This window comes from Pseudorca crassidens, chromosome 9 (genome assembly GCF_039906515.1).
Source record: "Pseudorca crassidens isolate mPseCra1 chromosome 9, mPseCra1.hap1, whole genome shotgun sequence".
NCBI lineage: Eukaryota > Metazoa > Chordata > Mammalia > Artiodactyla > Delphinidae > Pseudorca > Pseudorca crassidens.
In genome coordinates this window covers 5,954,453-5,966,759 of record NC_090304.1, presented here as the reverse complement: position 1 = coordinate 5,966,759, position 12,307 = coordinate 5,954,453, and the positions used below count along the sequence as shown (strand labels likewise).

Genomic DNA, 12,307 nt, shown 5'->3' with positions numbered 1-12,307 from the left:
AGCCAGAAAGAAAATGAAGACTGAATACATTTCACAGTTTAAATATTTAGCGAGCATTTTGGGAAAAAAGGAGATTGTCATTTTAAAATTACATTCAAAGATAATGAACAGTAGTATAATTAAGAGACGTTTTGAAAAAAAGTTGGCTGAAGATATTAAGTTTATAATATTACATCAAAAGCTGTGGTCTGATATGGACTCTATAGAGGACACCCAGAAACTGGAGACAGCAGAGATAAGCAGAACAGAAAGACTAGATTACAAGAGAAGCTGGAATAAAGAGGGTGAAGTACTTGGCCTAAGATTTGCAAACATACATTCTGGCTCGGTTTGCAGTAGTAGGGGTTTTAGTTTCTATCACCTCTATTCCAGTTGAAGTGACAGCTGCAGGAACAGTTTACCTGGAACAATTGGTATTACACCAACACTCTGCTCCAGAACACATGTGCCTCTCTTACTCTGTCAAAATCAAACTTTTCTGCAAGCGTTCAAAGCCCTGCAGCCTTCACACTCTTCTGTCCCTCAGAAGCATCACTGCTTTCTTCATTGATTCAATAAACACCAAAGAGTGAGTAAGTGCCGACTCTGCCTGGCACTGTTCTAGGCACTGGGCATGCATCGGTGAACATGAACAAAATGAACAAAACTTCCTGCCCCATGGGGCCTACAGCCAAGCGGAATTCTATACCGAGTTCTTATTGTCTACATTATCTTCCAGTGATTCACTGTAATGACAAACGTTCTCTTAGTATGTCATATCTTCATGGCATCTCCTCCATGATACAAAGCCTGCAAGGGTAAAAGCCAAGCTTTCTAAATTTTCAAATCTCCTTTTTCCATCCAAGCCCTTAATTTAGTGTTAAGCACAAGGTACTCAGTAACAAAACAAATCCTTCTTGTAGGAAAATAAATAAAAAGAAATAGTAGAACCAGCAACCTTTCTTTCTTATGTATATATAAATTTATTTATTTATTGTTTGGCTGCGTTGTGTCTTCGTTGCTGCGTGTGGGCTTTCTCTAGTTGCGGCGAGTGGGGGCTACTCTTCATTGCAGTACCCGGGCTTCTCGCTGCGGTGGCTTCTCTTGCTGTGGAGCACGAGCTCTAGGCGTGCGGGCTTCAGTAGTTGTGGCACGCGGGCTCAATAGTTGTGGCTCGCGGGCTCTAGAGTGCAGGCTCAGTAGTTGTGGCACATGGGCTTAGTTGCTCCGCGGCATGTGGGATCTTCCCGGACCAGGGCTCGAACTCATGTCCCCTGCACTGGCAGGCGGATTCTTAACCACTGCGCCACCAGGGAAGTCCCAATCCTTTCTAAATATATTATCTTCCAGCTTCCATAGGAAGCTGCTCATTAGTCCATTTGACTCCACAATAATCCTAGGAGGAAACAGGGCAGGAGTCATGATCTCTGTTTTATTAAAGAAAGAAGTTCCTTATAGGTTACAGGACTGCACTAATAGCACACATCTGGTAAGGCCCCTCACAAAGCAGCTGAAACAGTACCAGACTTAACCGTAGCTGACAAAAGGCAGTGAATGCCTTCGAAGAAGATGGGCAAAGATCAGACCCTCTGGGAGGATCTAGGAACAGGCCTAAGTGTTTAGGCAACTAGCCCTTTGCGGATGTGGCTGGGGCACCCCACAGCTAACAGCTGTCACCAGATGCCAGCAAACAAGCACAGGGTTGCAAACACACCCTGGAACTCTAGGGTGACAGAAACGTCCCCCTACCAAATACAGGTGTCGTGAGGCACAGGGCTCAGCATCTTTCAGGCCCACTCTCGGAAAGGGCAGGAAGATTCTCCCTTTTAGAAGTGGAAGTGAGCGTGGCCTGGCCCCAAGGCAAAGCTAAGGCTGCTAAAAGAGCGGGTGGATCCCAGATGCTGCTGCAGCTGCCCCACAGCCAGTCAACCCCATGACTCAGGAGAGGTGGGTCTGCACAAAAGCAGGCCAAAGGCCTGGTGAAAATGGCAGCAAGGAGAGACTGGGCCAGGGAGGGCTTTTGTCCTATAGTCCCAAGGAAAGGGTCAACCGTGTTCCATGAAATTTAAGAGAATCTCACGTGCCACTGATGTTCAATGATACGAGAATCTGCAGGGCATTTCTGGCTTCCTTTCTTTTCTTGATCAATTCAGATTTTACTTTCAGACTCAAAAGAAAACTTTCTATCCCTTAAAACTCACAATCACCCAACACCTAATTTTTATCCCTCCTAGGGTTGACACGGTAAGTATCTGATATTGATTTTGGAAGGTCTTTTGAGGGACTCAGATGTGGCCTGGCCCCTGCCTTCAAGGAACTTCCAGTCCAGTGAAGGGGGGTGGAGAAAGATGTTCAGGAAATGATTAAGTTACAAAACTAGACAGCACGTGATGAGGGTGCACCATGGGTAAAGGGAAGTAGGCAAGCAAGGTCTACTCCGCTGATGACATGGGCATGGCTGGAGAGAGGAATGAGCACAGCAGGTGGGGAGCAGCAGAGTGATGGAGAGAATGATTTAAAGAAAGAGACCTCAGGATGATCAGGTGATGATCAGGGAGAGGCAGACAGAGTCAGGGACAAGAGAAAACTGGAGATCAGAGACACCAGGGGTTGGAGAGGAGAGACTAGGATCCAGGAAAGGAAAGAGGAAAAGCTATGTAAGTCACTCCTTACACTCTAAATTTGCTTAAACAGTGAAGCATCTGTACTTAAAACTTTCCTCGAAACTGGAGGTCAGAAACACAGTAAATGCTCATAATCCATGGCTACTATGTGTCAGACACTGGGCTTTAAGACATTATTTACCTCATCCTGAGAGTTAGGTATTTTTCCCACTGTATAGATGAAAAACCCAGGCTTTGAGGAGTTCATTAGGACTGACTAGCTGGTAGCCAGCTGAGTAGACCTTCTGTCTTTGATGCCAATACTTTTTAATTACTGGCTATGCTACCTCCCAGGGGCTCTTCAAGACCAACTCTTCTATTTCGGTTTAGACCTACACTGTTTGGGATATCCCTACTTCCTCCTGAACATTTAGGGAGTGCAGAGAAATCAGAAATAGCTTAACTTAATTGACCAGACTACAGGGTTCTCTTTTCTCTCACTAAAGTCTCTCCAAGGAAGTGGGTGATCTGAATTTTGACTCTCAGCATTTGAGGGGTCTTAGCTTTGCTCAAGAAAGCAGAGGTTTGTTAATATCTTATTAAGGTACCAGCTTATTCCAGTCAGGGATTCTCTTCTCAATGCTTCTAGAAGGAATTTTTCTTTCCTTCTTTCCCTCTACTACTCTCGCCCTCTCCCTGCAGCTGCAGGTGAAGTCATATAGCTGTTCACAGTTCTAGTGGCCTTCTCGGGGAATCCCCAATCTCTGTTCTCCTTGAAAATGGCTCTTTTAGGGCAAAGCAGTGAGCCTCATGATATGCCCTTGCCAACCAGAGCCGTTGTGATTTTGGGGGGGTGGGAATCACTGGCCATCTGCCTATCTCTTATCTCACCCTGCACATCTGCTTTGGAATATTAACAAAGCCTGCCTGTGGAGAAACCACTGTGTATATGTTTAAACATCATGTTGCCCAGTGCAGACTAGTTAACAAATAGTTTTCAACTGGAAAAGAGCTGGCTGCAATCTGACAAACCTTTACTCGCAGTCCTGTTCAAAGTAAGTATTACTATTATTGTTCTTGAAGCCTTCTTAGGTTTCGTCCCAGCATACCCACCTGAGTTAAACCTGTAGGAGGCATCTGTTATCTGAGGGGAGCAACTCAGTTCACTGACGGTTAATTACTTTAAGGGGTCCTGGATCTTAAGACCAAGTTGAGTTTCTGCTAGAGACCTCCTTCTCTCTCTCTTTGCCCCCAAGTATCTCATGGGTTTATAGGGATGAGTGGGAAGGAAATAAAGCCGTTTATTTTGCAAATAGCAATGAGGCCTGACAATGGCAAAAGTCTTTCTCTCCTTCTTAAAGACAATACAAACAAGCTGCTGCCTTTTTCTATACCTGCAGAGAGCCAGATGCCTATGGGATGGCATGTGGTAGTGCCAATGTTAAAGACTGCTGCCTTTTAAATATATTTTACTATAGTCTGAAAGGCTTAGGCTTTAGGCCTGATAATTTTGGGTGAAGCTCTTCATTTGCCCTGAAAATCTAAGAAGTCTGAACAAAACTAGTATTAGAATAAAGAATATTTCCCAGTGACTGGAATGCAAGAGGGTGATACCATGTTAACAAACCTTTTGTGTTGTTTGTGAGAAGTTGAAGTCTGGTGTGGCAAAGCACTAAACTCTTCTCTGTTAGAGTAGTCATGCAAGCTGTTTAACCTTTCTGTACTTCAAGTGTCTATCTTTGAAATGAGTGTAATGGTACCTACACTTTAGCTTGTCCCCTAAGGATGTTGTGAGACAAAGCAGAGAATGTCTGTAAAGCTCCCCAAGTTTGCATGTAGAAAAACCTCATGTGCTAATAAATAATGATACTTTGGGTTTACATACTGCCTTGGCCCTAGGGTCCAAACCTTGACAGAAATAGAAGATATCATTATTTCAATTACTGTCTTTCTCTAACGTCTTCCTAAAAGAGTTCCATGTTGTTCATGGAAGTTATATGATTCACTCCATGCCCTTCCTCTCTCCTCCATCCCCGGATCCCAGGAATCAAGAGTTTAAAAGGTAGGAAACCAAGGCAGGGAGAAAAAAGATCTATGTGACACCTCTCAGCAAGAGTGTAGTGAAGCCAACAGAGCTGACCCGGGTGCGTTAACGCCCAAGCCACGGTCCTTTACGGGATTTATAATTTAAACGGGCCCCAAAGCACGAGATTGGCTGGGGAAATGCCCTGATCGCGGTTGGGCTGCTCGCATGGCGTTGCTCAGATACCTCTGGCCGGGCTCCGTCGACGTCCCCAGCCTGCTAGCCCGTCGGGCAGCTGTCGAGCCGCGGGAGCCCGTTCGTGGGCAGGGCTGGCGCGGCTCGGCGGCCGCTGCCCCGTCGCTGACCCTCGCGCGAAGCTGCGCGCACCGAGAGAAGACATCTTCCCGGCCGGGCCTCCAGCGCCCGCCGCGGCCCGGGGCGGCGGGGTCGGCCCGCGGGCTCGGGACAGCTCGCGCACCCCTCCGTGGGGGGCGCCCCGACTCGCCGGGGGCGGGGTCACGTCCCACCCGGGCCGCCGGGGGCACGGGCGCTGCGGAAACCTGAGCGTGGCCGAGGAGCGGGGGCTTGCAGGGCCACCTCCCCGGGCGCCTCGGGCCCGCGGTGGGCGCGCCGGCCGCCACCGCCCCCGGGCCGTCGCGGCGACCACTCCCGCGCCTGGTACCTGTGGACTCCCTTGTCAAGAGCCTGGAGCTCCCCCGGGGGAGCCGAGCCCAGGACAGACATGCTACTCCCGTTTCCTGCCCCTTCGGAGCGGCGAGGAGTGGGTGAGGCGGGACCGGGCTGCTGCACCGAGGAGCCCCCCGAGCCGAGGGCGGACTGGCCCCGCGGCGAGGGCGCCAGGGCCTGCCCGGTGATGGCGGGCAGGCCGGCCTCGGCCCATCGGCGGGCGCGTGAGGGGAGGGAAGCCGGCGGGAAGGCGCTCCTTCCCTGCGCCCCCTCGCCCTGGGCAGTCTGGCCGGCCGGGCCCAGCAGCCTGACCCCGGGAGACCCCGCTTTGAGGCGGGCAACGGCTGCCCTCGCCCAGGCCGCCCGGCCCTCAGGTTGTGCGACTGTGACGGGCTGACTCGCGCAGAGGGCGGTTGAAGGGGAATGGGGCGCTTCTCCCCTCTGCTTGGGGAGGGGGGTGTTGTGCTTTGTGGGGGGTCGGGGGGGTCACCACCCTCCCAGAAGAGGTGGGGGAGGGCCGCCGGCGCAGCTGGCCGGCGAGGGGCGGGGTCACAGAGGCGAAGTGTGTGTTCGAGCGAGGGCGTGTGGGGGGCAGGGCGCGCGCGGAGGAGGATCTGTGGCCTGCGCGCAGGCGCGAGCAGCGGGCCGGGCCCGAGCCCTGGAAGAAGGCCGACGGGGAGCGGGGGCGGTGGGCCGGCGGGAGGGCGGGCAGGCTGACGCTAGGGGGGGCGGGGAGCCGCGTCGGCGTCGCGGGGGCGCGGGCGATTCGAGGCCGACGCATCCGCGCGTGCGCGCGCCGGCAAAGTGTCCGCGTTAGAGGGGAGTGACGCGTGCGCGTTCACGTGCAGCCCGGAGAGCGGTAAGCAGCGAGGAGAGGCTTGAAGGGGGGTGGGGGGTGGAGAGGCTAGCCGAAGGAGGGGTGGGGAGGCGGCGCCTGCGCAGTGCGCCGCGGAGGAGCTGTGTGTATGTGAGAGTCTGACGGGTTCAAAATGGCGGCGGCTGCTTCAGCGGCTCCTCCTGTGTGAGGGAAACAACACCCCTCCCCGGCAGCGGCGGCGGCGGCGGCGGCTGCGGCTCGCAGAGCACCTTCCCAGCGGCTGGGCCTGTCGCCGCTCTGTGTATCCTGGGCAGGGGGCGCTTCGGGAGGAGGGGCAACGCCAGGGGGCCCATCCCCCGGAATCCCTCCTCTGCGACTGGGGAGTAGCCGGGGGCTCGTCCCGCAGCGCGGAGCCCGGGCTGAGGGGGAGACGCGAGGGGAGCCGGGGCCCCCAGCCCGGCGCGCCGCGCCGCTCCCGCCCTCTCCGCCCCCCGGGGCCGGGGCCCGCGTTCCGGGGGGCCGGGGCGGCGCGGGCAGCCTCGGGTCGGCCGGTCTCAGCTGATCGGCCGCCGCTCCCGGGCTCCGGCGGTGGCCGAGCGGCTACTTGTCTAGGGCACGGCGGCCCCGCGGCCGGGGCTGGCCCGGGGCTCGGGCTCGGGCTGCTGACCGCTGGCCCGGGGGAGGCGGGGGCGCCCCGGGCTCGGCGCCGAGGGGTCGCGCTCCCCTCTCCTGACGCCTCAGACTCCCGGTCTCCAAAGCCAGAAGAGGAGGTTTGATTCAGCAACTGTTTCCTCTCTTTTCCGGGTCGCTGTGACCCTCTGGATACTGGGTTGATCCACGGAAAAAACCCGAAGACGACGTTTGGGATTTAATTTTTCCTCTCAGTTTTTGGAATCTTTTACTTCTCACTTGGACAAGAACTCACGAGCAAAATCCCCGGTGAGATTCCCCCTCCTGTCGCCCCCCCCCCCCTGGAAGTTTTGGTTCGCTGTGTTATCTAAAGACTTAATGTAAAGTTTCTATTTCTTTTTCCGATGGTTGAACGAACCATTGAAACGCCTTTTCCTGGGGGAACCCGGCGAGATTTTCCATTTTTCCTCTCCGGCCCTGGCTGCTCTCAAGCCCGGGCGGTCTTCGCCCAGGGGGTGCAAACACGGTTTCCCTCCCGACTTGGGGCGAGGGCTTCCTCCAGGAGGGCTCTGCCACGAACTGCTCTTGCAAACTGTGTCATCAGGTCCAGTGGTCTCGTAGCAGTTTTGAAAGGATGCTGTTAACGTGGCCTTAATGTAGTTACAAAAAAGAAAAAAAAATCTGCATTCTCTATGGAAGCCATTATCCTTGAGAATATTTAGGAAAAAGAAAAACCTTTCTTGGTATTAGGGATCGGCCGTCGCGCAAACCGGTCTTTAATGTTTGGAAAAGATGAATTTTACTTACGTCTCTAGGTAAAATCTTTATTACTTTACACAGAAAGATCTGATACGTTTTTGTGTCTGATTTGCAACTCCCTTGAATTTGTTTCAGAGTTGTACACATCTTGTGTTGGGGTGGAGGGTTGGTTTGGGAATGAAAAGATCCGGGGAGTCTAGGAAGGAAGGCGACGATTGCATACGGATTTACTAGAGGTGTATGGGAAATTGTTTTGGAGTCTATTTAAATCCTAATTTCTTGTTCTCTTCTTATATAGTTAGTCTGTCCTTTTCTTTAGTTTCTAATTACGGGTGAGAGAGAACTAATTTGGTTAGGATCTGGATTAGTTCAGTGGCTGCTTCACCTGGCCAGCTCTCTAAGAGAAAAGTCCTGTGTCCCCCCCCCCCCTTTTTTCTTTTTTTTTTTTTTTTTTTTTTTGCTAATGCTGCCATTGAAGGGGAGCCTTACGTATTGTAATCCTGTGGGGAGAAACAAGTGGTATAGCCCGACAGTAAGGAACTGAAACCAACATCTTCTTGCCTATAGGCCTCAGACAGTTGTAATGTGATTAATGTTGATCTTGACATGGAACCACTTGCCCCAGAGCTGAGAGGTCCCAAACTGATGAAGAGGAACCAGATTTCTCAGGAAGCCTTTAACTTACACATGTCCTAAACACTTCATTCCGAGGAAAGAAAGGTTGAGTTCGAGGATGAGTTCTCATCTCTGCTCATATCATTATTCTTTAGTGTTGCAATCTGGTTCCTAAGGAGGAAGAGGAAGGCAGCCCTGGAGTGGTTTCTTTCTGTAATTTCAACAGAAGAGTGAGAGATGGAACCCGAAGAAGAAAGGATTCGTTACAGCCAGAGATTGGTTAGTATTTTCTTGTCTTTTTTTTTCTTTTCTTTTCTTTTCTTTTTTTCCAATTTTGAAGCAGAAAAACTATTTTGTTTACATTTGTGAACATACTGTGATTAAAACTTTTCAGGTGGCTTTTCTCTGCACCAGAGGAGGGAAGGTGTATTAGTATCTCATTTGAATTTTAGGCCAAGTAGTTAGAGTCTTAGTAGTCATCCTATTTGGAAATGGATTTATAGGTAGCTTTTAACTTCTGCTGAAACCGTTGTAAATCAAAGGATTTTGTGGATTACAGTGTGACAAGGATTCCTAATTTTGCAATACTGACATTGTAATAAATCTAATTGATTACGTTAGATTTGAATGTAAATTTGAGGGGCAAAACTGTTTGAGGAAGGATAGTTCCGTATAATTTTTTTAGATTATTGTGTACCAAGATTTTTGGCTTTGAGCTGGGGAGTGGAAATGCGGATTTTTTTTTTTTTTTTAAACACAAATTAACACTGATAGGGTTGAAGGGGATTGATTGAGAGAAGGGAGAATACTGGATGCTGATAAAGTTCTATATTTTGTATTTGGGGAGGGATGTATGTGATATATCTTATAAAAGTAAATTTTTACTTAGTAATGATTTGGAAGGAATTAGCTTGTATGTGCATATGAATACTTTGTCCATTAGGCTCCCGCTTTCCTCTCAGGGTTTCCCTACTGGAGTTTAAGAATTTGATTTTTGTTTTCCCTAGTCAAAGAGAGCTTTATTAATATTCTCACCATATATTCGTTTCAGAAATTTGACTTTATTTGTAGAGTGGGGAATGAGGAAAGCCACAGAACTATATGCATTATGTAAACTTTGGTGAACTGAAAGACCTAGAAAATTACTAAAGGAATTTATGCTGGTTTTATTTGGCTCTGCATTTTAGACTGAATTTGGAGGAAAAAAGAGTGATTCTTTAATTCATTTTCTGATAATGTCCAGACTCTTTGAGAAAAGGCTGTTCTCCCCCGCCCACCCCCCCCCATGCCCCAGTGTGACTGTTGAAAAGGTGTGGTGTGTATTGGCAAGTGTATCCAGTAGGCAGTATGTTCTAGCAAAGCTTTATTTCAGAGATTTGCTTCTTGTCTCCTAATCTGTGTGTTGAGATTATAATTCTTTATCTTTAACTTTTAGAAATAAAGTATATCATCAGTGGAATTTTGTACGTTTAGGATTTATTTTTGTTTTGACATTTCTTGAATTCAGTTTTTTGGGGGGAAAAGAAAGAAGATGCTGCAAAATTCTTTTCTTGGTTAGTTACTGCTATATGGATTTTCGTTTTTATCACGTCAGGCTGGTAGAATTGCTGAGCTGTTTCATAAATATCTGAGAGATCTTGGGATCCAGTCTTTCAAAGCAAGTTTTTATTTTTTAACAAGATAGGGAGGTAGTGGTAAGGAGATCCAAAGAATCCGTGATTTTTGTCCTGGTAAGTTTTTTTTTTTTAATTGTAAAATGATTGCTACCTGTTGCACACATTAACCTTTTCCTTATCTAGCATATTTTTTCTTTTGGTTTATGTGTTTTTGTAGCAGTGTTGTGTAAGAGGGTACAGCAAATATTTTGGGAGAATCTTGCTCACTTAGAATTTTGGGTAATAATCTTGAGTTTAGGGTGACTGATGTCTGTTTTCCTTTTTTAAATTACATGACAAAATTATATCCAAAGTGTAAATCCCTTCCATAACATAACTTTTTTTTTTTTTTTTTTTTGTGGTACGCGGGCCTCTCACTGTTGTGGCCTCTCCCGTTGCGGAGCACAGGCTCCGGACGCGCAGGCTCAGCGGCCATGGCTCACGGGCCCAGCTGCTCCGCGGCATGTGGGATCTTCCTGGACCGGGGCACAAACCCGTGTCCCCTGCATCGGCAGGCGGACTCTCAACCACTGCGCCACCAGGGAAGCCCCATAACATAACTTTTGATATGAGAGCATATTGGTGGCTAATTTGAATGGCAGTCTGCCTACCAAACTTTTAAATTTATTTATTTATTTATTTTTAAAATTTATTTATTTTATTTTTGTCTGCGTTGGGTCTTCATTGCTGCGTGTGGGCTTTCTCTAGTGGTGGCGAAAGGGGGCTACTCTTCATTGCGGAGCACAGACTTGAGACGCTCGGGCTTCAGTAGTTGTGGCGTGCAGGCTTCAGTAGCTGTGGCACACGGGCTTAGTTCTTCCGCGGCATGTGGGATCTTCCCGGACCAGGGCTCGAACCCATGTGCCCTGCGTTGGCAGGAGGATTCTTAACCACTGCGCCACCAGGGAAGCCCTAAATTTATTTATTTTATTTTATTTATTTTTGGCTGTGTCGCGTCTTTGTTGCTGTGCGCCGGCTTTCTCTAGTTGCGGCGAGCAGGGGCCACTGTTCGTTGTGGTACACGGGCTTCTCATTGCGGTGGCTTCTCTTGTTGCGGAGCATGGGCTCTAGGCACGCGGGCTTCAGTAGTTGTGGCTCGCGGGCTGTAGGGCGCAGGCTCAGTAGTTGTGGTGTACGGCCTTAGTTGCTCTGCAGCATGTGGGATCTTCCTGGACCAGGGCTCAAACCCGTGTCCCCCGCATTGGCAGGCAGATTCCTAACCACTGCGCCACCAGGGAAGCCCTGCCTACCAAACTTTTAATGTCTCTGTGGCAAGTGCTTATATTACAGAATTCTCTATTGATAAAGTTAGATATTTGAGGAATTTTAAGACTGACATGAAGGCATAAAGGCTAATTTTTACAGTAGCTATAATATCGTATCTCTTTAAGTCAAAGTATAGAATTTAGTTTTGTTTTGCAGTTACTGGCCATGGAACATAAAGTTTGAAAGAGAGACAAAATGACAGGTGTGCTAATTTGGCTTGGTGATTAAACTTTGTGTGGTCTCATACTATATGTTTGTCGAATTGAATTACCTAGTGCATTGATTATAGTGTTATTGGCTATCACTTCCATATTGTTTTAGAGGACAAAACCTAAATGGTTATCCCTCTGTGACATACTTTCAAAATAGCCTCTTGGGAGAGAAAATGTAGTATACCAGTATTAACAGTCTGAGGCCAAACTCGTTTCAGAACAAGAGTGACTTTAATATTGAGGATCTTTTACCTATCTTTAAAAAAAAAAAGTTGTATCCTTACTTATAAGAATATGTATTATTCATGATTGAATAGATCCTTTTTAATGCTTTTAACTGACATAGCTATTTCAAGTTCACAGACTGGATTTGGTGAGATAAATTTTGATATGTTTGTTATCATCTTTGTGACAAGCCATTTTTTAAAAAATCAGGCATAGCTAGTTTTTAAAAATTGGCTTGTCTTTTGTCAAACTAGTATTTATCTATTACATGTAGAAGAGAATTACACCTTTGAATATGGTATGTACGTGTAGATTTGGGGCATAAGCTCTTCTTTCTGGAACTAGAACATTTACTTATTTTGCAGTGTAGGGAATACAAGGGAGGGTAAATGCTGTTTTGATTTTTTTTAAACAAGCCACTGTTTTGTTTTTAATGAAAAGATTAGTAGTTTTGTGTATGGATTTCTAGAAGAAAGCCAGATAGATCTCCATGGGAAGTTGACATAGTTGAGGAGGTATTCAAGTGAGAGGGATAGAAGCTTCAGGTTGGTGATGGGTGGATATTTGGTTATCCTGAGGTAATGATGATTTATTTCTGTATTTCTGGTAAATTAAGATGTAGGACCTTACTGAGAAACATGGACAGGTACTAATTTTAGAACTTTTTTTCTTCATTTGGTTTCAGGAGCCAAAGTGTTGAAGTATTTTTGAATGTTTGTCACAGCCATGTATATTTAAATGTTTGTTTATAGGGAATGTTCAACATAATATCTTATAGTTTCTTAATCTAAAATATTAGTTAAATCCTCAGCAATTGTAGTCAATGATCTTTTAAG

At 47.8% G+C, this 12,307-nt stretch overlaps 1 protein-coding gene across 2 annotated transcripts in view; it reads left to right on the top strand.

Moving 5' to 3' along the window:
* Positions 1–6,621: 6,621 nt before the first annotated feature.
* The window catches only part of KDM2A (lysine demethylase 2A), a 102,881-nt gene continuing 97,195 nt past the window's right edge, over positions 6,622–12,307 (top strand). The window contains exons 1-2 of one of the 2 annotated variants that reach the window (XM_067748129.1): positions 6,622–7,048; positions 8,269–8,392. In XM_067748129.1, coding sequence (XP_067604230.1) covers positions 8,351–8,392 — 42 coding nt within the window. In that variant the 5' untranslated portion in view covers positions 6,622–7,048; positions 8,269–8,350. Of the gene's footprint in view, positions 7,049–7,368; positions 7,555–8,268; positions 8,393–12,307 lie in introns of those variants that run through there. The other variant, XM_067748130.1, reaches the window with a different exon arrangement.